The 24,624-nt window shown below is 38.4% G+C and overlaps 1 protein-coding gene across 1 annotated transcript in view; it reads left to right on the forward strand.

Moving 5' to 3' along the window:
- ASB4 (ankyrin repeat and SOCS box containing 4) overlaps positions 1-22,719 on the forward strand; it is a 51,360-nt gene extending 28,641 nt beyond the window's left edge. Inside the window, exons 3-5 of the mRNA XM_011955101.1 lie at positions 12,483-12,973; positions 20,796-20,909; positions 21,934-22,719. Of these exons, the coding sequence (XP_011810491.1) occupies positions 12,483-12,973; positions 20,796-20,909; positions 21,934-22,122 (794 nt within the window). The 3' untranslated portion in view covers positions 22,123-22,719. The remainder of the gene's footprint in view (positions 1-12,482; positions 12,974-20,795; positions 20,910-21,933) is intronic.
- The last annotated feature ends 1,905 nt before the right edge of the window (positions 22,720-24,624 follow it).

Consider the following 24,624-nt stretch of genomic DNA (forward strand, 5'->3'; position numbering starts at 1 on the left):
CTCTCTCTCTTTCTTTCTTTCTTTCTTTCTTTCTTTCTTTCTTTCTTTCTTTCTTTCTTTCTTTCTTTCTTTCTTTCTTTCTTTCTTTCTTTCTGTCTTTCTTTCTTTTGACAGAGTCTCATTCTGTCGCCAGGTTGGAGTGCAGTGGTGCAATCTCGGCTCACTGCAACCTCTGCATCTTGTGTTCAGGCAATTCTTCTGCCTCAGCCTTCTGAGTAGCTGGGACTATAGGCATGTGCCACCAAGCCCAGCTAATTTTTGTATTTTTCGTAGAGATGGGGTTTCACCATGTTGGACAGGATGATATCAATCTCTTGACCTTGTGATCCCCCCCACCTTGGCCTCCCAAAGTGCTGGGACTACAGGCATGAGCCACTGTGCCTGGCTGCAGTTGCTCTTTCTGTAAGGCACTGGTTGTAGAATAAACCCTGGTATTCCCCCTGGACTAAAGGACTCCTTTCTTGTTATCAAAGATGCTGGCTGCTCCAGAGATGGGCATCATCACCCTTGCTTTTGCTGCTGTTGCTGCCACTCAAAAAAGTAGGCTCACTGTTGCTTGACGAATTCCTTCTCATACAATTGGCTTCTGATAACCCAATGCCCCATTGGTACCACTCTCCTTCATGCCATGTCATCTCCCTGTTTCACTCCAGTCCACCTCCATGAGCCAGGGCCATTCACCTCTACCCCTAGGGCTGGTCCAGGCCTCCTCTTGCCTTTGAGTCCAGAACAGACAGAATTTTGTCCCTGAGTGGAGGAAGAAGTCCTTATCACTTTATCCAAACTTGTACCCTCTAAAAAAAATCAATCTTCCTGAGGATTAACCTCTTTTTCAGTTGAATGATAATAGCAGCATTAATTTCCTTCAGTGAAAACATCTCTCCAATGATAATATATGGTCTGATTTCATGAGCCCAACAGATTAGTGCAAAATAATATAGTAATGGTACATATTCCAAAGTCTGAGTTATTCAGTCTTATCTATGGTTACTTTGCAAAATTTTAATCAATGGTTTTTTGGAATTAAAAAGATAAAAAATAAAATAAATGCAGGGTGACTGAGCTCAGTGTCTGCATCTTGGTTATTCTCCAACAGCACGTCTAGAAAGATATCTTTTCTTTAAGGTTGAGTACATTAAAAATAAACAAAATGATAAATAAACATGGGTTCAATGGAAAAAATGTGTCTCCCAAAGGATGAGAAGCAATATTCTGCGGAGTTGGCAGATACGCTTTGATATGAAACAGATTTGCTTCAGGAGACAGGGGAAATAGTTTGTGATATTTGCTTCCTGTTTTCAATATGGCTTAAAAAATACAAGTAGCTGTTAAAGAAGAAGAAACTCGTTATGAGAGGAGACCAAGTGTCAAATAGTTTGGTTTAAAAAGCATTTATAAAGCCGAGCTGTTTTCCTATTCCTTCACTGGTGTTTGTTCAGTCTTATTTGCTGGATCCGTTACTCTTTTCTATGTTTAAATGTTTGAATTCCCTAGGCTCAGTCTAAGAGGCCCTTTTCTCCATCTGAACTCAAACCTGTGTGATCCCATCTGCTCCTGTGACTTCAAATGTCATCAAATGGTGTTCACTTCCAGCTTGGTATCTCTGGCTTGAGCCTGTGCTCTGAACTCCAGACTCATCTATCCAACTATATATAATCTGTCTGCGCTGGATGTTTAGTTATCCTCTCAAGCTTTCCATGTCCAGAATGAAAGTGTTTCCTATCCCTGTGTTAATGATCATTTGTGTGGTTTGTTCTTGTAGAAATGTCTGTTTATATACTTTGTCTATTTTTAAATTGGGTTATTTGGCTTTTTCTATTGAGTTGTAATAGTTCTATTTTTTGTTGTTATTGTTGGAGACAGGTTCTCACTCTGTTGCCCAGGCTGAGGTGCAGTGGAGCTGTCATAGCTCACTCTATCCTCAAATTCCTGGGCTCAGATGATCCTCCTGCCTCAGACTCCCCAAATGCTGTGACTACAGACGTGAGCCACCATGCCAGGTCTAGTTTTAATAGCTCTTTATGTATTCTAGACACAAGTCTTTTATCATATATATGATGATAGAATTTGGGGAGCTATCTTTACAGATAAAGAGAAAATTGTAGTTTTGATTGCTCAAGGAAGTTGTGCGTAATAGGAAGTGCAAGGAGCAAATGATGACACCCAAAGTGAAGCAAAAATTTAGGGAGTGGGAAGAAAGAAATAACAGAAAAATCATCTCGGATTTTGTTTTCAGAGAGGGAGAAGAAAGCACACCCAAGAAAACTGGAAAAAAAAAAAAAACAGAAAAGAATTTCAAGAAATGAGTCATCAATACCATTAGATGTAGTAGAGAAGTGTGGTAACTGGAAGGTTGAAAAATAATAGATAATCAACCACACGCCACTAGTGATCTTCATCTGAACAGTTCCAGTGGAATGTGGGGACAGAGGCAGGGTTTGTTGGACTGAGGAGTGTATGGATGGTGAAACAGTGGATGCAGAAAAGAGAGACTGCCCTTTCCAGGATTTCAAACAAAAAGCAACAGAAAGAAAATGGAGGTTAGCTAAAAGGGAGAAAAGAGTTGCAAAAGCTTAAGTATGCTTAGAAAATGAGGGCAAAGAGTCCGTGTAAGTGGAGATGTTGGGTAAATAATGCAGAGAAATTACTTGTAGAGCAACATTGTACTGCTGGGTGTATGATCCGTTGCAAAGAGGAAGGTGTTGGTCTTAAATTGGAGGAGAGATGTCACTTACCCTAAAATATAAACAGAAGGTAAAGATGCTGAATTAGTCAGCATTTTTTGTTTGTTTTACCAAAACCCACAGAAACTCAATTCAGCTATGGTAGAAATAACTAGTTTTCACCAATATCTAGTTATCTTCCACTCCAGGCTCATGGAAGACCACATTTTCTAGTCCCCTTGAAGTTCAGCAGGCGTATGTCTCTTCTAGCTAATGACATGTGAACAAAAGAAATGAGAGTGGCTTCCAGGCTTAGACAATGAAAAGTCCATGAGGGATTTTTAAAGCCTTCTCCTCCCCCATGGCATTGCGACAGTGGGGCAAGCCTCAGGTAGAGATGGTGAAGCCATAAGACCGAGGCAACTCGGAGCCCTGAGAAATCGAATGGAGGGCCTTGATTCTGAATTGCCCCTTGGAACTGCAGTGCACTATGTGACAGTGAGAAATAAACTTCTGTTGCTCTAAGCCACTGAAATATGAGGGTCTTTACAATAGCATAATTAAGTTTATTCTGGTTAAATCCTAACCTAAGGAAAAAAAATAAACTATACTGGCACTCAAGAAAGAGTCAAATGACCTAGATACCTAAATAAGGGTAAGACAGAGATGAAACTGGGCAACTGGAACCACTAACTCAAACTGAGTCCAACAAGATGATGTACAAATCTTTAACAGGGAGTCCACTGCAGGAATGACCAATGAGATTTTTTATCATTGCCATACAGTTTGCCCCAGAAGGTTTAGAATTGTGAGTGCAAGTGTGTTGAATGGACATCCACAAAGGTTTCTGAGGGTGACGTCAGGACAGAGACAAAAGGAAGACTTGAGCCAGACACCTATGCCTTCAGGGAAAATGAGAGAGTCACTGGGAGTTAGTAAGATTGCAGATAAGAAGAAATAAAGAGTAATTTCACTGGATGACATAAATCTTAAAGAATGAGGTGCACAGGTGAGGAATTAATGGTTCTTGTTGCTCTAGAAGAAGGTAGTTCTCAACCCCAGACTCTAGAGAATGTGAGTGTTAGATAAATGAGAACTTAAGGGAAATAGTATTTCATTTAAGATTTCATTTGAGACAAGACTATGGAAGACACAAGAGAATATATTTGCCATAGAATGTAGACTGAAAGGGCAAAATTGAAACTAGAACAAAGCAGCCAACTGAAAATATGCTTTGGTGACAGTTCATAACATACTCGACACTGTACAAAATTGCATCCTTGAAAAAGAAGCAGACTTGAGAAATAATTCCAGAACACACAGAAAATGAAAAGACCTGAATAGAATAAAAGAGATCTAACCTTTGAATAATAGATGTTTCTAAATAATTCATGCTATGAAAAATAAGCGAGACGATATATGTAAAACTCTTGGTGAGTGCTCAAAAAATAGCAGACACAATTAATATTTTCATAAAAGAAAGCATGACAAATGTGCTGTTCTTTATTTGCACAGAAGCCTATACCAGCCCAGCAGGGTTTTGTACTGAGGCAGGTGAAGATCAAGGTGATGAGAGCAGGTGTAAACCAACAAGGATCAAACATCTCAGATAAAATAAACAACTAATGAGCATTCTGAACTTCTACCTGAAGTTACAGTAAATGGAACAAAATTCCTTCTCAAATCCTTACTAATAAACCATGATAATATTTTCTCCATGGTCTTTCTGATTTGTCTTAATCCCTTTTCTAAGAAAAGTGTAGTTTTTTAAGGTGATGTTAAAAAGGCAGCCATTAGTGATTTGTTATGTTTTAAGTCATGCATTTGAGGACTGGAGTTAAAAATTGTGAGAAAGGATTGTTTTTTCATTGACTATAACTTACTTGATAATTGGTGGGTGGTGAATATTTTAAGCAAAAATGGTTTTATAGTTTTCAATACATAAAGAAGTGTTTTCTTTTTGAATATGAACAATGTATCAAAACAGAGTAGAAGAAAAAAATCTTCATCTAAAAAACATGCCTTTGTTTGGAGATGAAATGGGTAGGTTCAGTTTTGGTAAAATTAATGAAAACATCTAAACCCAGAAAAACTTTGAATAAAATATTAAATTTCAGTGCTGGGGCATTATATTCAATAACATGCTATAGCCCTGAGTTAAGGAATAATTTGAATTCTGAATTTTGAGAATGTCCCCCAACAGGGGCACATGTGCCTCTGACACGGTGGTGGGTACTGCACTGCAGGATCTTTAAGGAAGTTATGGACAAAGGGAGCAGAAACAAAATATACCATTAACAGCTGTTCGGCTGATCTCTCCAACTCTTCTAGCCAGCTAAGAGACTGAACAAAGGGAAAACAATTAACACTCTCTCTACAAACTCAGGTTTATTGGAAAGTATTCAAACAAGCTCAACTGGTGGAAGAATAAAAAAAATAATGCTCTGTTGTTTCAGATCTAATAGAAGACTTGGCTAAAGATGCACCCATCAAAAGTAAATAAGCTGAGAGGGTATTCTGGAAACATAGTAACATAGTGACTGAATACAGAGTATTGCCCATTCTTTTCCAATCCCTACTTCTATATCTTTATCTTAGAAGCTTATTATTTAGCTTTTCATTTACTTTTAATTTATCTGAAATTAAACACACACTCCCACTCCCCACCCCCCATTCCCATCCACACACACTAGAGATGAAATCTGTGCTTTTACAACTTTGTCTTTGATTCCAATACCTGTATTAATACTCCATTATTTATCCACTGCCACACCTGTCATTACAAATGTTTTCTGTAGGTAGGTCTGTTTCTAGGCTTTACATTCTATTTCACTGGTCCAGTTTTCTCTTTATGCATCAGCACCACAGTATTTTAATTAGTTTGCTTTGATATTGGTGGGGTAAGTACCCTTATTCACTGTCTTTTCTTTCCATCTTATTCTTTTTTAATTAAAAAAAAATTTTCTTTCTCATTCTTTTTACTTCACTTTCCCAAAATTGATATGTTGTTTTTGCTCTTTACCCTGCAAATTTTGTGGGGAAAAATGTTCAAATTGCATTGAATTTATAGACTAATTCCGAAAGAATTGCCATCTTTACAATAATGAGTCTTTCTATTTATGAACTTAGTAAAACTTTCCATTTATTGAGTCTTTTGCCTTCAATAAAAATTTTATCATTTCCCTCATAGTAGATCTTTATATGTTCTGATTATGTTTTCAATACATAAAGAAATGTTTCCTTTTTGAATATGACCTTTATTATGAAAAATAAATAAGAAAAGCACAACCCAATGAAAAATGGGCAGAAGCTATGAAGAGACAATTCTTACAAGTGAGATTCTGTGGCCTGTGTACATATGAGAATACACTTTACTGGTAATCAGGAGAATGCAAATTAAATCAAAATACCATTTAATTGGCAAACACTAAGAAATTTGAGAGTATCAAATGTTGGAAATGATTTTGAATCTTTAAACTCTACTGATGGACATACACATTGATATATACACTGATGAATATAATTTAATATGGTTGAAAATGTTCATACATTACTTCCCAGTAATTCTATTTCTTCCTCTCAAGTAACCAGTAATTCTATTTCTTCCTCTCAAGTAACTACTGCACAATTTGAAAGATACTTACTATTGGGAAAAAGCTAAAACAACTTTACCATCCTCCGTAAAGAAATAGCTAAACTATGGTTTATACAAGGGAATTCTGTTCAGCAGTTGAAATTAAAAAAACACCAGTTCTCTATTCAAAGATATATTGTGATGGATAAAAACTGGTTGCAAAAGTGAGACACAATGTATGTAGTTTTTTAAAACACAAAATAATAGTATATTTTTTAAATGGATACACATACAAATAGTAAAAAGAACAAAAATTTACCAAGCAATGACAAGCATCGATTTTAGAACAGTAGTAATCTCTGTGGAGGAAAAAAAAACATGGGAGGAGAGAAGAAAGAAAAGGGCTAGGGTTTTCTGTAAAATTCATAGGACAAAAGAGAACTAAAGCAAATATGGCAATAATTAAATCCAGTCAAATATGGGTATGGTATACAGGTGTCAATATTTTCTGGAATTTTCTCTGTGTTTGACTATTTCATAATTCATTAAAGACTTAGATTTGGTGCTGATGTAATAATAGATATTTAGATGCAGCAACACATCAGACTTCTCTCTTTTATATATAAACACAAAATAATTTTGAATTTTTAAATAACTATAGACGTTTCTAGAAATGCAGCTATGGTATAAATCAAGGTGAGGCTGAACTTTGATTTATTCAGAACTTTACCAATAGTTTTTCTTATTTTGGAATACCATTCATGATGGCAATGATGCTCGTGGTATTTGAATTACAATATAAAACACCTCTATCAGTTCGAATATGTAGCTGTTTGGATTCTATGCATGGGTTCAAGCAAATCATATTTCATTATATCACTTAGGATAATCTTTCCTAAATATTAACATATTGAATTTCACACTACATCACTATAGTTTATTTATTTTATTTGTCACAATCATAAGTTTTCCTCTACATGTTAGCCAGGGCATTATATTTGTTTTTAAAAGATTATGTGTGAAGGTAGATGATGCTTTCCATGGCATACATTGCAGCATAGGAAGTGTCTGGAAGGGTTGGGAAGTGCTTATCTGAGTTGGTCCTCCCATTTAGTACCACATAAAGGCTCTTCAAGGAATCAAGACCATCAGGACCAGAAGAGGTCTCCATCTTCTCTGCTGAAATTCTTATCCTGTCTCTGCTCTTCATCCCATTCTCAGTGCACACAAACCAGTGTTTCTTTTGCCCACAGATGAAATCTGAAAATTCCTTCTTCTTTGTCATGCAGAGAAAATTTAAATTTTTTTCTGTATCATTTGCTATCATTCTAGACTAGTTCTGGAGACCCTGTTGCAAAAATTAAAAGATTCATGAAGGAACTTCTCCCATTAAAAGTCACTTTATCTTCCCAAGAAACAATGTACTCTGCCCATCTAGAATGAAAACTGCTGCAAATTTTATAGGGTATAGTTTACAGAAATGTAAAGAAAACTTTTTAGAGACAGTATGTCTGCATGGAAGGACTCCATACTGTAAGAATGTCAATTCTTCCTAAATTGATGTGTACACCAAAATAAAATCCAGACGAATCAAACGTTAAACATTTTTTTAACACTTATAAAAACTAGATTATAATTAATTGAGATTGTTATACAACTTCTGAAAGGAGTAGGACATTCCGGTACAAAGGAAAAGGCAAGGGAAAACTTGACAATCGAAAGTTAACATCACTGTATTTAGGAAAAATCAAACTGGTTACAATGTTTAAACAATTGTGAGAGCATAAGCTTATATCTTGATGAAGAGCTCATAAAAGTGCAATGAAAGCAGGACAATTTCACCTAATAAAGATGAGAGAACTAAATTTGGACAATTAACTAAAAAAGAAATACCACCAGTTAATAATTACAGATAAAGTGTCTAAACTCTAATAGTCAAATGAATTCAGATTTCAAAAAAATAAGACTTTATTTTGGCTACCAAACTAGCAAGAATTTCTCTTTAAATGTGTAATATACTGGTTAGTGAAGTAAGTAGTCTTATGCATCACAGAGAGAGATAAAAATATAACTTTTGGTAGTTATTAATAAAGACCCTTAACATAGTTCAAATGTTTCAGCTTAATAATTCTATTTTTGGGAATTTATTCCAAGGAAAAATCCTAAAATTTACATACAAAATTATTAATTTTAGCATTAATTTTAAGATCAAAATTTTGGAAAAAATCAGCACAGTGGGGTAAACTTACTCTAAGGAGTATGTAGTTATTTTAAATTATGTTTAAAATGCCTATACGATAACATGGAAATGCTTATAAGAGTAACATAAAAGCACTGTTGGTCAGTAAAAATATTAACACGTCTAACTTCATTGGTAATTAGGGAAACCATTCAGATGCAATGAGATATCACTCTACAACGAACAAATTGGCTAAAATTAAATAGACGGAAAATACCAATGTTGATAAGGTTGTAGTACAATGAGAAATCCTCATGCATGGCTTATCAGAGTGTAAGCTGGTACAACTGCTTATCTGACAGTACTTAATGAAGTTGAAGATATGCATCCGCAGTGACCCAGCAATTCCACTCATAGATGTAGAGCCCAGAGAAACCCCTGCACGTGAGCACCAGAGTACAAGAATGTGCAAGAATGCCCATGGCATCAGTGCTTGGGATAGCCTGACACGGGTAATGCCCACCTCCAGTTGAATTGATAAATTGTGCTACAAGACAGATATAATAAAATGAACAAATGAGAACTAAACCTCACAAGATACATTATTTTCACCAATGCAATGTTGAGTGAAAGAAGCAAGTCAAAAGAATTTGTGTTTATGATTCCATTTATTCAAAGTTCAAAAATCGAAAAATGGAAGGATTTTCTGGGTCTAAGAGTGTCTGATTTCTTGACCAAGGATTTAATTAGACGGTGATGGCTTTGTAATTAAAGAAAACTGTGCATACTTATTTTTATATACTGTGTAATGTATGTCATGTGTTACGGGTCGAATTGTGTGCCACTCCCCAAAACACACACACAAAGATACGTTCAAGTTCTAATCTCCAATACCTCAGCACGTGAATTTATTTGGAAATAGGGTTGCTGCAGATGTTATTAAGTTATGTTAAAATCGTACTAGAGGAAGGTTGTTCCTTATTGCAGTATGACTGGTGTTCTTATAAGAAGATGACCATATGGAGACACAAATGAGACAGCCAAGTATAATGGGGTCTCCAGAGACCCTCCAACCAACCTGCACACTGGGAGAATGGGATGGAGCTATGGAAGTTCCTGCCGTTTGCAGTGGGGAGCAGCCGGGCCTCTCCTGTTGCTGGTGGTAACCTGGCATTCAGTCTGTGAGATGGGGCCTGTTAACAGGAACCCCTCTCACTTTGCTGAGAGTCTTTTTCCTTTTTGTTGAATAAATTCTGTAACCCCTCATCCTTCAAAGTGTCTGCATGCCAAATTAACCTGGTCATGTGACAAGAACCCGGATTTTCCTACAACACAGAGACACAGAGAGAATGCCACGTGACGGTGAAGGCAGAGACTGGAGTGATAGGTCTACAAGCCAAGGACTGCCAGCCATCAACAGAAGGTAGGAGAGAGGTCTGAGGCAGATTCTCCTTCAAAGTCTTTGGAAGAAATCAACACTAGACACTTTAATTTTGGACTTCCAGTCTCCAGATGTGTGGGAGAATAAATTTCTGTTGTTTTAAGCTACCCAGTGTGTGATATTTTGTTAGGGTAGCTCTTGGAAACTAATACATTGTATTTTCACATTAAAAATATATTCAAAGCTCCCAGGAATTTATGTTTCTGGTCTCTAATTTATTGAATAAATCACAAAATCTAAAATAAAAAAGTAGTCAAATCATTGTACTTTATATATTTCCTGGAAAAGTTATACTGGCGACACAATTCAAGTATAAAAATAAGGAATTCCTATTCAGAAAAGGAAACCACGTAGAGTATCTAGTTGTACCAACAGGTCAAAGATCAATTGTAAATGTCCAACTGCATTAAAAAATAAAGGATGTGGTTTGTTCCAAGTTGGCCTGTAAGAATTTCATCCTGACCCTTTGATTCTCTTCCTTACTGGAAATTCTCCAGCATCTGAAGTGACCCTGCACATGGCTTCTGGGAAGACATTCTCATTCATTCCATTTCACTCCAGAGCAAAGACGAGCTGACCTGAAATAAGACCTGACCCAGAACTTCTCTAGGGCAGAATATTGATAAACACAGATGGCTTCGTGAAACACCGTCTTTGGTTACAGTTCTGCCTTCTACGAGTTACGAATACAGTCTCAGAGTTTATAGAGCAACGTACTCTTGGGTACCTTCCTTGGGGACTGATTTTGTATAGGATATTGAGCATGCTTGTAGGAGTTTTGGCTTTCTCAAATATGTTCCATATGATCAGCAGATGCCATAAATAAGGGCATGAAGGAACAATACATGGTGAATGGATTTTTTTAAAGCTAACAAAATGTAATGTTATCTTTTTACTACTTTCTGGTTTTCATATAGTAAAAGAGAGTAAACTACAGAAAAATTTTCCTTCAGAAAAGTAATATGAGGTAAAATAGAACAGTGATAAGGAATTTCCAAGCCAGGCTATCTGTTTTCAAACCTTGGTTCATCAACGAGGAAGGGGTCCCTGGTGGGAGACAGCCCCAGGTGGGGAAGAACAATGAACAATTGTTCTGAGAAATGGGAAATCACAATGACTTCTTCCTGGCACAATGACCTTGTTCTGTGGGCACAATGATCTCCTTCAGCACAGCAGCTCCCTCCAGCACAACCCTATAAAACTTCCCTGCAGTTGCACCCTGCCTCTACACAGCCTCTTCTCTGCTGTGCTGCCGGTTGCAACCTTGCAGCATATTTTCATACTTCTCTAATAAATCTGCCTTTCTTTACCTAGAACTGTCTTGGTAAATTACTTTACCACCTGTGACACTGACCCGAGCTAGTTGCACCTGTGACAACTAGCTGGTTGTACTTTTGGCCGATTATTAACCTCTCTGAGTACAAATTTCTTCATCTGTAAAACTGGGATAAAAACTGCACCTACTGCAAAGGATTACTTGGAAGATTCAATGAAGCGGTATATGAAAAGCATTTAGCCCAGAATGTTGCACATGGTTAAGAGTTTAATAAATACTAGTTACTAGCATAGTAATAGTAATAATAATAATAATAACGTCTCTACAGACTTGAAGTAGCTATAAAAAATTCCAGTAGAGTTGATTAATTAGAGTTGGCCCCCTAGGGGTCATTTGGTTCACCTCATTACATTAGGCAGAGAAGGAAAATTTCAGCTTCTTGAGTTGACCACTCTCACACTTAACATTTCGAATTAGAAAAACAAAATTCACTTAAGTTTTCTAGTCTGTTAAATAAGTGGGTTGGATTAAGTAATTCTAAGGAGCTTTCCAAGCACAAAAAATTCCTGTTTCTAACATCCTTTGTCAACCATAAATCAAACATTTTACAGTCTCTGAATCATTCTCTCTGTCTTTCAGTGAGTATTTCCACTATACCAGCTTCTACACATTTTGATGAAAAATATAACCTTTAGCCTAGTTTGGTGACTAAAGTGGTGTGTGTGTGTGTATGTGTGTGTGTGCACGCACATGCATATTTGGTGGTGGTGCTGCTGCTGTGTTCCAAGAAAGCCTCACAGACTTGGGCAGCCCTAATACTGTAATTTCAGTCAAAGGGATAGGAAATTTCCATACCACTGAAGTTTACTTGCATCAGACTTTTAGGTTCATCTGCTATGAAAGAGAAGAAAAGTATTATTTTGTGGAATATTCAAAACAGTTGATTTTTAAAGAGTTAAAGTTTGTGATATAACATTTGCATTTAATGATATTAGCAAATATCATTGTTATATTGATAAAAACAACTTAGTTATAGAAATCTCTTGGTATTTCCAAATCCACCTGGGAGTAAGAAGCGAAATTCAGCAAGGCTCCAGCATTCTGGCACAAATCCTTCCTTCTCCTCCCATGGGTACCTTTGCTGATTGTCCAGGAGATGGCAATGTTGCTTCAAGGGAATGGCTTCCACCAGGCCCAGGAAGGGAGCCTGGGGACAAAGGGGTTGAGGGCTGGGGATAATATATGGCAGAAGTTAAAAGAGAAACAGTGAGAAAAGTCTTATTTAATGAACCTTAGGAATAATGACAAAACACATTTAAATAATTGTCTTCCTCAATTTCACTTTGTAGGGGCGAATGTGAACATGAAGACCAACAATCAAGATGAGGAGACGCCCTTGCACACGGCTGCCCACTTCGGCCTTTCAGAGCTGGTGGCCTTTTACGTGGAACACGGGGCCATAGTGGACAGCGTGAATGCCCACATGGAGACCCCCCTGGCCATCGCCGCCTACTGGGCCCTCCGCTTTAAGGAGCAGGAGTACAGCACAGAGCACCACCTCGTCTGCCGCATGCTGCTTGACTACAAAGCCGAAGTCAATGCCCGGGATGACGACTTTAAATCTCCGCTCCACAAAGCAGCCTGGAACTGTGACCACGTGCTCATGCACATGATGCTGGAAGCTGGCGCCGAAGCCAATCTCATGGATATCAACGGCTGTGCTGCCATCCAGTACGTGCTGAAGGTCACCTCCGTGCGCCCTGCTGCCCAGCCTGAAATCTGTTACCAGCTCCTGTTGAACCATGGTGCGGCCCGAATATACCCTCCACAGTTCCACAAGGTGAGGCTCTGCCCAGTGGTCAGGAGGTTGAGGGAGATTCAAATAGCGGCCCTGTCTGAAATCTCCAAGTAACTGAAGCTTGTTTGAGGCTTGAGTCCTGGGGCTAACTACCTCTGATCCTCTTTGACCTTCCATTACTTACCTAATCCTAGCTGTCTCCTCATCTCATCCTAGTCTAGGTTTGCTTGAAATTGGGTGTGACAGCTAGAATGAGAATAAGAGTAGCAAATAATTTTTTATACCTTGTGTGAACACCAATGCACTGGTGGCTTCCTGGGGGACTGAGGTAAGTCTGCCAGAAAGGTGAATAGTGTTAGACAGGCATACATTTTCCATCTTTTAAACAGAATGACTGATCTAAAGATGACTCAGTCTGCTTTGAAATTAGCTTGTAGCCATGAAAGGGCCACCCGATTTTCAAGTTTAATGAAAGCTAACATTTATTAAGTTCAAAACATTATATTTATTATATATAATAAATAAGCACACTCTTATAAGCATTTTGTATCTCTTAATTCTTAAAATAATCATACAAGGTATATATTATTATTGCCCCTATTCTACAGAGGAGGAAACTGAGGCACAGTTAAGTAAATTACCTGAGCTTCCACAGTGCCAGTGCCAGGATTCAACCTTAGATACTTTGGTTCCAGCATCTATTCTTATGATATCACACTGCACAGTTTTTCTTAATAACAGTTGTAATCTCAAACAGACTCGTAGGGACCAGTTGCTAACAGTATTGATATGACTAAGACATGGGACCTATCCTCAAGAAGCTTAGAATCTAGCAGATGAGACAAATAAATAAAGGGGTAATTTTAATAGGCTGTGATAAATGATAAGGTAGAAGAATAATGAGTGCTACCGAAATTTGGAAGAGTGTGAATTCTGCATAGTTTTCTTGCTGGTAATTTGGAGGCCAAGATGCATTTTATCTGAAAATAAATCACATAGTACTATACTTAGGATTCTCCCTTACTCTAAAAATTTAACTAACAAGAAGAAGAGTTTGAAGTATACGACAGCTGACTAATTAGGCCACAGAAAGCAAATTAACAGATGTTTTTCTGAATTCACAGCTTAAGTTCTACCTCTTACCTGGGTAAAATGTCAGGGACTCGTCTGAAGTCCTGCAGTGCGAGGCTTAGTTAGAAGAAAAGTTCTACTAGAGAATTTAAGGGTAGTTCATTCAGTCAGGGCAAATTCCAGATGGACAAACCAGAGAACTTTCAAATGAAGATTTGATGGGTTCAGCAATTCCTGTGATCTCAGTAAGGAATTTTCTCTTGGTTATCAGGATGTTAATGGAAGATTAACTAATTCTTTTTTTAAAATTGTATGTAAAACCCAGAATGTCATGAATTTTTACAAAACTTTCTTAGAGAACTACAAATGATTAAGACGAGGAATAGTGTAAGAAGAATGTTACAATAACTGTCCTGTGTTGAGCTCTAAATAGGTTTTATACAGACTATTTCGTTTTATTTTTACAATTGACTCTGAGGTAGGCACTGGCATATTCACATTTAAAAGGCGATTAAGCTAAAGCTAATAGTCTTAAAATATTTTCATCAAGTCACACAGAGTAAGTGTCAAATTCACTCATTTGTTTATTTAACAAATATTTACTAGACACCTCCGAAGTGTCGAGCACTGTTTTATTTGCTGGAGGTAGAGCAATGAACCAAAGGCCTTCCTGAAAGATACTTTCTAGTGGGAGACAGAAAACAAACACAATAAAACCAAATAAATATACGCTGATATGTTAGGTACTATGGAGAAAAATCAGGGTTAAAAAAAAGAGAGAGAATGCCAGATTATGTGTGCTACTTTAAGTTGATTAGAAAAAATAAGGATGTGGAGGAACAAGCCATGCAAACACCTGATGGGGAGGTGGGGAGAGCGTTCCAGGCCTAAGGAAAAGCTGGTGCGAGGGTCCTGAGGTAGGAGAGGGCTAAGCATGTTTGAGGGAGAGCAAGGAAGCCACAGTGGCTGAAGTGGAGTGTGCAAGGGGAAGATAAATCCAAGAGGTATATACGTGGGTTGTCTGCAGACCATATCTGTGGCCTTGTAAGCCGTGGGAATATTCTTGGTGTTTTACTCTGCATGGGAGAGGAAGTCACTGAAAGATTTTGAGTTGGGAAAAATAAAAATCTGATTTATATTCTAAAATGATCCTTTTGACTGCCTTTAAGAGAATAACTCTGAGTGGGGGCCAGCAAAGTTGCAATAATTTAGACGAGAGATGAGGGTAGCTTAGACTCACAGCGGAAATAGTGAGGGTGGTGAGAAGCACAGACTTTGGGGTCAAACTTGGTTTCTGTCACTTACCTAAGAGTGGGACTAAATAAACTGCTGAAAGTTTCTGGGCCTCAGTTTCTTCCCCTGTTGAATGAGTATACCCTGAATTTATGCCTTGGCAATAATATGCAGACTCAGTCCTTCCCCAGAAGGAAGTTATTCCTACTCATAGCACATCACAAATATGCTCAAAGCCCAGAGGATGGTGCCAAACATTTCTTTCCTCTTTCTCTTGGACTTCTTTCAGTCCTTGCAGAGTCTCTTTCCCAGTTCCTCCCTTCAGTCCTATCCTGCATCTATAAACATCTCTGTCTTTGTTTACTACCATCTTTTTTTCTTACTTACATCTTGCTAAGGGCTGATCATACTTCATGATGTTACCTCTAAAAGACAAAAACATCTATCTCTGTAATACAGCTCACTTCACAAAGCATAATTTTCCGCATATTGTCGTTCAGAGACTACTTTCCTTCCAGGGAAAAGGATGGACAGGGACACAGGGCATGAAGGTGCCAGAGAAACATACTCTATCACTTTATCCATGATTAGCAATATCCTTCTTGTAAGGTTGTTTTGAGAATTAAATGAGATAGTATTTGAAAAGTGGTTAGCACGGTGCCATGGGCATGGTAACCATTAAACAAATGATGGCTATAACTATCATTATTCTTACACATGTGTTGAGCAGGAGAATTGGTGCTCCTGGGCCTGGTTTCCTATAGCGATCTTCCCAACCAGGAGAGACAGTATGTGTGTGAGTCCCTGCCCAGAGACTAAATGTTGAGTTCCATTCTGAAACTTGCTGTGGACTCCAGTAGTGGCATTCAACCCTGGTGTTTCCTTTTCTCCTCCTCTCAACATGTGCTCTTGGTCCAGCATAGGTATCTCCCCTGCTGGCTTTTCTTGATGGCTCCACCAGCCTGTAAAGTAGGCATACAATTGTGTGTTCCAACCAACTTTGTCCATGGTTAGCATTTTCTTATTCAGTTATTTTGTTCCTTTGAGTTCCTTTAGTTTGGCTGTATGCTAAAGAGATTAAGATAAGAGTTGGCTACTGGTAGATGGCTACTATTACAAACAAACATTTTTGTTGCCACTCAACAGACTGTGTAGGAGAGCTGGACCCCTTCCAAAGGAAAAGCAAAGAAAAACTATTCAATTTACTATGCAGATGCTTCAAAGTGATTTAGAACAACTACTCCATAGTCTGGCTTTCCAAAGAGAAAGTCATCTTTATGACAAGTAAGTGACTGACTCATTTATCCAGAAGATAAAGTGATTCGTTCTTGTGTGGATAGGGAATTCAGTTTCCTTATTTACAAGGAACAAGGTCAGAGCTGAAGATGCTTTCTTCCAAATACAAAGCAAATTTGTAGAGGGTGTATTTCACTGAAAGCCAATGCGTAAATTACATAAGCGGGGGAAAAAAGAATTATAGGGTCTGCAATTGCTTTCCAGGGTACAAAAGGACATTTGATTTTTTTTTTTCTACCAGCATAATTCAGAAGAAAGTGACACCCCAGGGAGCCAAGATTGGGTTTTCTTGTAGGGCAAGAAAGACATTTTTCTACAGGAGGAAAGGTAACATGAGGGTTTGGGGGAAGTGAGGATGATTTCTGCCATTGAACAATGCTGTGTATGAAGCTAGGCAGTTCTCTTTGATCATTAAGTACCTTTCTGAACACATATATATCAATATGTAAGAGTGCAAGTGGCTTGAGAATGTTTCTGCTGAAGTGACTTACAGATGATGTTTGGATGAGAAGAGAGGCAGGGAGACTTACCTTGAATCTCTTTTTTAATAGATTGTGTATTAATCCATGATTTTGGGGTTGGATGGTGAGATGAGGTATCTAAATCTCTCTCCAGTAGTCACCACGGTAGAAATAGCTTTTTTGTCTAATTGTTCCTCTATGAAGGGGGAATAGAGATGCCAGAGACTCATGAAGGTGAAGCTTACTGAGCATCTTCTGTTTTCTGGACTGGGAAGGCCAAAAGGAGGCTGTGGTTTCTCCCTTTGGGGTCCGCACCAGTCTGCTGTCTCATGTTTCCTTTGTCTCTTGTTTTCATGAGGAAAATGCTACTAAAATAAAACCCCCACTAATCGCTGTCCCCAACCTTCTCACTTCACTTAACAGATTGATGAGTTGGGAGGCAGAATTGAGTTAGCTTGCTTAACCTTGGGTCTAGAGGATCCTTGGATTCTTTGTTCATTCATGTGGCAAGCTTCCAATAATAAACTCTGGCAGGCACAGGCCTGCAATTTGGGGGTATAAATTCAGTTTAGGGGTAGAGTGTTAGAATCTGTGTATGGCCCCTAACTAAAAATATGTAATCTATTTTATCAGTAATAAAGTTGATATCCTGATCTCTGTCATCTTCATTTCATTTTTTAATGGGTCCTACACTAAGAAGGGAAAATTATTTATTGGGCCTCTAACACTCTGCATGCTATGACACCAAGGGTCTTAAAGATGAGGACAGGCCATCCCAAGCTACAACTTTTCATTTATCCTTTATCCCCCACAATCTGTTCCTTACCTGTTTCAGTCCATTCAACTCCCAGTGACTTGACCTTCTAATTCAATCTGCTAGTATTTAATCTGTCTTCATCTCTTGATTTTCGCGACCCCCGTGATAACCTCACTTTGAATGCTTTCTTCATTTGGTGTCTTTTACTCTGACGTATCTGGTTTTCTTTTGACTTTGGAGTCATGCAGACTTGAGTTTAAATCCTGACTCTACCATTTCCTAGCTAAAAGACCCAGAGGTTGAATTTTCTCAGCCTTTGGCCTTCAGTCTCTGAAATGGGGATGATTATAGGACCATCTCATAGGATTGTTCAACGGCTAGGCAAGTTAAAGTATATGAAGATTTAGCACAGTCCCTTGCACACAGTAAGTCCTCAAAAAATGGTAGCTATTATTTTCCTTTCTTCCTCTCTCGTGCCTACTAGGATTTCTGAAGCTGTAGGTAATGATCCTCTATCTTTTCCATTTATACCCATTTAGAGTGTCGCTGAACTTCATGGCTTTAGCCAGCACATACTTTGATGACACATAATAACTATATATTAGCCTTCTCATGGGAGCCTCTATTGTGTACATTTTTGGCTGATATGAATGGCTGGGTGCGGTGGCTCACACCTGTAATCCCAGCACTTTGGGATGCCTAGGCGGGCAGATTACTGGAGGTCAGGAGTTTAACACCAGCCTGACTAACATGGTGAAACCTTGTCTCTGCTAAAAATGCAAAAATTAGTCGGGAGTGGTGGCATGATCTGTAATTCCAGCTACTTGGGAGGTGAGGAAGGAGAATTGCTTGAACCCAGGAGACGGAGGTTGCAGTGAGCCAAGATTGTGCCGTTGCACTCCACCCTGGGCTAAAAGAGTAAAATTCTGTCTCAAAAAAAAAAAAAAAAAAAAAAGAACTATCCTCCTCCTCATTATCTGTCCATCCCAGATTAGTATGTTCCTCATTTCTGTCAATCAGTGGCAACTCTCTTTGTCCTCTATCTCTGGCTTCCAAGTTGAATTCTTTCCTCCTCCTATCTGATTAGTATTAAGCCCTAGACTTGCTCCTTCTCCCAGCTTCAGCCATCCTTCCTTCCCAACACTAGCACTGACGCCAGCCTAGGAGCCGGTTAGTGTATTTCCCGTCAGCCTCCCCTCCACTCTCTGCCCTTGATGCACTGGTCTTCTCCTCTGTGCATTGCTGATGGTGCTCAAGGAGCACTTGATGATCTTTAAGTTAGTCTTTTATTACTTACTGACTTATATTGCTCTCTAACTCTTTGAAATTATTTGTGTCTTTTCTCTTCAACTAGGTTGTAAACTCCTTAAAGACAAAAAACAGGTCATAAATGTCCCAGAATTAATGTCATAGTACTAAATCTGTGCTCAATAAAGGCTTCCTAATGGAATGGATAGGTTGAATATCAGCTCTTCTTGTTAGGAGTGTATAATAGCCTCTTGTTCTCTGTCAAGTCAATCCCAAGTTCTTCAGACTGGTTTCCAGGTGTGCTACCAGCTGGCTTCATCTTACCAGCTCTGACCTTTAGCCCTTCCCTGACTCCATCCAGGTTGGCCTCTTTACTGTCAACACACACAGACACACTCACTCACACACACACACATGCACACACTCTTACTTAGTTGAGTATTAAGATCATAGCCTTTCTGTCTCTGTTTTATCTGTGATCCCAAGACATTAGGTCTTTACCACCCTACACTGAAAAAGGCAATGCTAGACCACCTATGAAGAAGGTTGTCAAGCATCACATTTCCCTATGGAGGGAAAGTCGGTTTTATGATCTTTTGCTCAACAATAATAAGTTGAGGTTGAGATGGTCTAGGAAATTAGGAAGAAATGTCTTTGGAGAAAGTTGTTTAAGTGCAGAGGCATGCCTCTCTTCTAATGGTGAAGGATGGGCTTCCTCCTCACCTAATACCAAGTGAAAGGGGCTTTAGGAGGACCCCTTGGAGAAGTTGATTTATGTTTTCCAAAGTTTCAAGGGAAAAATGGGACTGATATGAAACTCATGATGAGAAAATTTAGAAGAGCAGGTCTGTGGCTGAAGCTGCTTGTCTGGTGGCAATGGAAAGAAAGATGATTAAACTGGGACTCAGGAGTGCCTTTTACTGGCCACACCAAAAGTTGGTTAAGTGTATAAACATCCATCTAGTTTGATCTAAGTGTTAAAGCTAAATCTTTCTGTCTCCTGAAGGAAATTCTGGCCATTTTGACTCAGCTTTCGAGTATTTTTGGTTGGTCAATAAACTGTTAAGCAGAGTGTGCTAAGAGCTAACTGAATTTCATGTTATCTTTTATTTGTTGATGAAAGGTAAAACACCAATAAGTGTGGTTTAGTACATGACACCAGCCCTCTGCACGTATTGAACTGGGAAGATAACGAGGCTCAACTTGCATGTTACTCTGTAGTTTACTTTACCTGGTGGTCACCAGCGAATCTAAGTTGATTGACTAACACAGAATTTTTTGATAAAATGTTCTGTAGAGCTGGAAGAGTTTCCCAGGCAGCTGGAAACGTATTCTGTGTCCAGTATGTCTCAAAATTGCTTCAATTATGTACAAAGGCAAAGTAATTCTTCGGTTCTCATCTTCTTTGTTAGTGACTCTTTTTCACTTGCTCGTGGAAGGTGAAAGAAATTGATCTGATTTTATTAATCTGCCTATCTGCCATGGTGGCAGTGTACTGGAATACTTCAAGGCATGAGACTTCTTAAAATCATTTTAGCAATACAGGGAGCTTAATTGGTCTGTGGGTTCTGGTTTTTTTTTTTTTTTTATTCTTACAGATAGGGTCTTGCTATGATGCCCAAGATAGCTTTGAATTCTGGGGCTCAAGCAATCCTCCTGCCTCAGTCTCCCAAGTAGCTGGGATTACAGGCACATGCTACCATGCCCACTGGTCTGTGAACTCTTGATGTCTCTGTGAGCAAAATGAGTGAACCATGTATGTGCATCAAACTAATGAAACTCTGTGCTTCCTCTGCAGGTGATACAGGCCTGCCATTCTTATCCTAAAGCAATTGAAGTTGTAGTCAACGCCTATGAACACATCAGATGGAACACAAAGTGGAGAAGAGCTATCCCCAATGATGACCTGGAGGTAAATAGTCAATTCCCTTCCTATAGTTTTCACTATCGAGTACTTCCAGACTGCTCTAGAAGTACGCAAAATTCTAATAAAACAGTTGGTTTTGAGAATGCCTTTAAAGCCTATTCAAATGCAATGAGACAAAAGGTTATAAAATACGAGTTTGAGAGTTAATATTTCCATCAAATATGTGGCGTTAAGGAGTGTCTTGGGGAATTCCTCCATTTAAGGGCAAGTTGAATTAAGTATATAAAGGGAGCAGCTTTCCTTTCTTCTCATTAATTTAGGTGAGTTAAATGATGGCATTTGGGATTGCTCATATAGTATTTTTACTGGAATATTAAAGCGTTTTGTGTAGATTATTTCATTTACTTTTAAATATCGTGAAGTGACTATTAGGCAGGAAAGAGTTTTAAAAACCCTGTCTTGGGTCCTACAGAAAGCCATTGGCAGAGTCAAGTTCTCACTTGCAGACTTTCAGACTTTGCTACCTATGTATACCAGTCCTTCCCACTGAACATCCTTGGTTCTTGGTTTTAGAAGTCAAAGTCTATCTCTAACACATGAAAGGTATCAGGCACAGGGTGCAGAGTTCACTGGGCTTGGAGGTCTGTGGCTTAGGTGTAATCTTATTCTGCTACTTATTAGCTGTGTTACTTTTTAAAGTCACCTAACTTGAGTGAGCTGCATTTATCCTTCACTTCCATTAAATATCTGAAGATATGCATCACACCAAGCATATAACGTGTTTTAAATTGCTATTTTGGTTTAGATTGGTCCAGGCAGTTCACACATGCATATTTTATCTTATCTCCTGGGTTCTGAATTGTAGAGTGCTATTTCCCGTCCCTTTTCCTTGTATACCACCGCCTCACTGCTCCCATTTCAATATTGCGTTTAATTTTTGCCTCACCAATAGAGACCCTAGGAAGCTGCCATTATGTGTAAAGTAGAGGTTAGTTGCAGCATTGTTGATTTTTATTGATGTAAACTGTGGGGACTTGCTAACTTTAATTTGTCTTGCTTTCCTTTTCAGAAATACTGGGATTTTTACCACTCTCTCTTTACTGTGTGCTGTAACTCTCCAAGGACTCTCATGCATTTATCGAGATGTGCCATTAGAAGAACGTTACACAACAGATGCCATAGAGCAATTCCTTTGCTTTCCCTCCCATTGTCATTGAAAAAGTACTTGCTTTTAGAGCCAGAGGGAATTATTTATTAAGCCTTATGAGAAAGCAGTTCCCAATCCTAGGTATTTAAGTGGACTCGCTGCGTAGACACAGTTTGCATAAATAAAATGGTACTTGGGTTGATTATAACACTTCAGGGATTTCAAATACTTTACAAACACTGTCGTTAATCCTAGAATATCATGGTATGGGGAAATAAGCAAGAAGTAAAGTTAAGGAATTTTCAAAGACAAGGATGTATTCAGAATGCACTGATATAACAGTAATAACTAATATGTATAGTGCTCTAAGTACCTGAAATATTTTTGTAAAACTTCTCATATCTTATCTCATCTGAAATGGGACCCAGGTTTTCTTCCAACCAATCTAATTCTGTGCCTTATCAGTAATATGTTTACATTCTCATTCTAATGGCCATATAGTAGGCTTTGCAACTGGCCTCTTAAACTTGGTGTCTTCCCCCATTATGCCTTAGCAGTAATTACTGTCGCTAGTTTTGCAAACTCCTGCCCCCCAAACCAAGCTACTAGAGTTTATTTCAGTGATGAAAGCCTAAGAGCATAGTCCAAACAAGGAGATCTTGGAGTCAAATTAGAAATGAGAAAGAAACATCAGTCCAGTTAATAGTCGAGACTGGAGATGCAAAGATGAGTCCCATGTGACTCCTGCCCTCCAGGTTCTCACCATTTAGCAGAGGATCCAGACATACACACAGCTAATTGCAATATAAAGTGACAGGGCAAGAGTACAGGTGCAGACTCATTTTTAATGCTTGTCTTTCAAAGTTGTGTTTCTGACATGAAGTGTGATTTTTCTTTTAGGCATGAAGATAAAGAGTGAAGGGGTTATGTAAAGTAGAGGGATTTCCTGCTCTTGTTAGGGTTTTTTTTTTAAGGTTTATTCTAGATAGTGTGTCATTTTGATATGGTTTCTTTGTTAGTATTAATACTTTCTCAGACTCCTTGAGAAAAATATTGCACACTAAATGGCTCCAGTGCATGTGAAAAGGAAGCATAGGAAAATGGGGGAAAGAAAGTGTGTGAGGGGACTTAGTTGATTACTTTGGTCTTTTTATGTAGCAGACTGGCATTTCGTAGCATTGTAGCTAAGAGATAAGGAGCACTTTGCTAGTGACAGTGGGCTACAAAAAGTAAATAGAGAGACTTTTTGAAAATGGTAAAAGTTTGAGAAACGTGGGAAGATAAGTGTGTGTTAGTCAGGGTAGCTAGTTAGTGGATTGCAGAAAGAGAAATGTAGGCGATTAAGCTCTGGGCTTTGTGGTTTATGAGGTCAATTTTGCTTCACTTTTTTTTTTGTTATTGCTAATCACTTTTAGATAAGCTCATTGCCTCTTAGCATCATTTTTTAGAGGTTAGAGCAGAAGTAAATTGCAAACAAATCTGTCAGTTGTGAGCAGGTTTCTTTTATGTGTGTGGTTCTCCGTCATATTTAACTTTGGATGCTGGAGCGTTGAATAGAGATGATGTCAGGTATTCCAATAGGCTATCATTTAATGTAACTGGCAATCACCTAACTGGTTAATCCCAGTTGAGACTGTGCTTCTCAAGTGGGATTGTCTTACTCCCAGGGCTGTGTAGGAAAAGTCATAGGTGGATACAGTAATGTCTTTTAAGTATCAGTTTTACTCAGATATTTTGGTAGAGATATTTTGTACTAAGACAGGATCTCTATCATGGAGTAGAACGCTGGATTTGTATGAATTATTCACATAAAACTTGATCCTTCAGTTGCTTGCAGCAACTGGTATTAGAACACATCCTAGAACAGAATGAAATGATGTCTTTTGCAGCAACTTGGATGGAGCTGGAGGCCATTATTCTAAGTGAAGTAACTCAGGAATGGAAATTGAAATACCGTATGTTCTCACTTATAAGTGTGAGCTAAGCGATGAGGATGCAAAGACATAGAGAGTGATATAATGGACTATGGGGACTTGCAAGGGGAAGCCTGAGAGTGGGGTGAGGGATAAAAGACTACATATTGGGACACTGCTCCAGTGATGGGTGCACTAAAATCTCAAAATTCACCACTAAAGAATTTATCCGTGTAACCAAAAACCACCTGGACCCCCAAAACTATTGCAATCTTAAAATAGTAGTAATTTAAAAAGTAAAACAAGATCACACCCTGGAACAACAGGAGGATTTCTTGCTGCCCTGCATCTTAAGGAGTATTCTAACAGAAAAGCTTGTGATGCACTGACTTGGGGCAGGTAAAACTGATGCTGAGGACAAAGGAGAAGATGTTCCTTGCCAAGGGAAATGAAAACTTTTCTTATTCACCTTGCTTGTGCTTAAACACTCATGTTCATCTAGTGTAGAATACATGGCTACTTGTTTGTAATTTTTTTATTGGTGGAATTAAAGTGATTTTTCCTTAACTTTGAACTTCTATTTAGAGAACTTAAAAAAGCTCTTCTGTCTCCTTTCATCTTTGTGAGTTGTTTACTTACCAATAAGACTCTTTTCCCTAACCCAACTTTGACTTTTCAGTAATGACACTGAAGAACTCTA

This window comes from Colobus angolensis, unplaced genomic scaffold (assembly GCF_000951035.1).
Source record: "Colobus angolensis palliatus isolate OR3802 unplaced genomic scaffold, Cang.pa_1.0 Scaffold394, whole genome shotgun sequence".
NCBI classification, from domain to species: Eukaryota; Metazoa; Chordata; class Mammalia; order Primates; family Cercopithecidae; genus Colobus; species Colobus angolensis.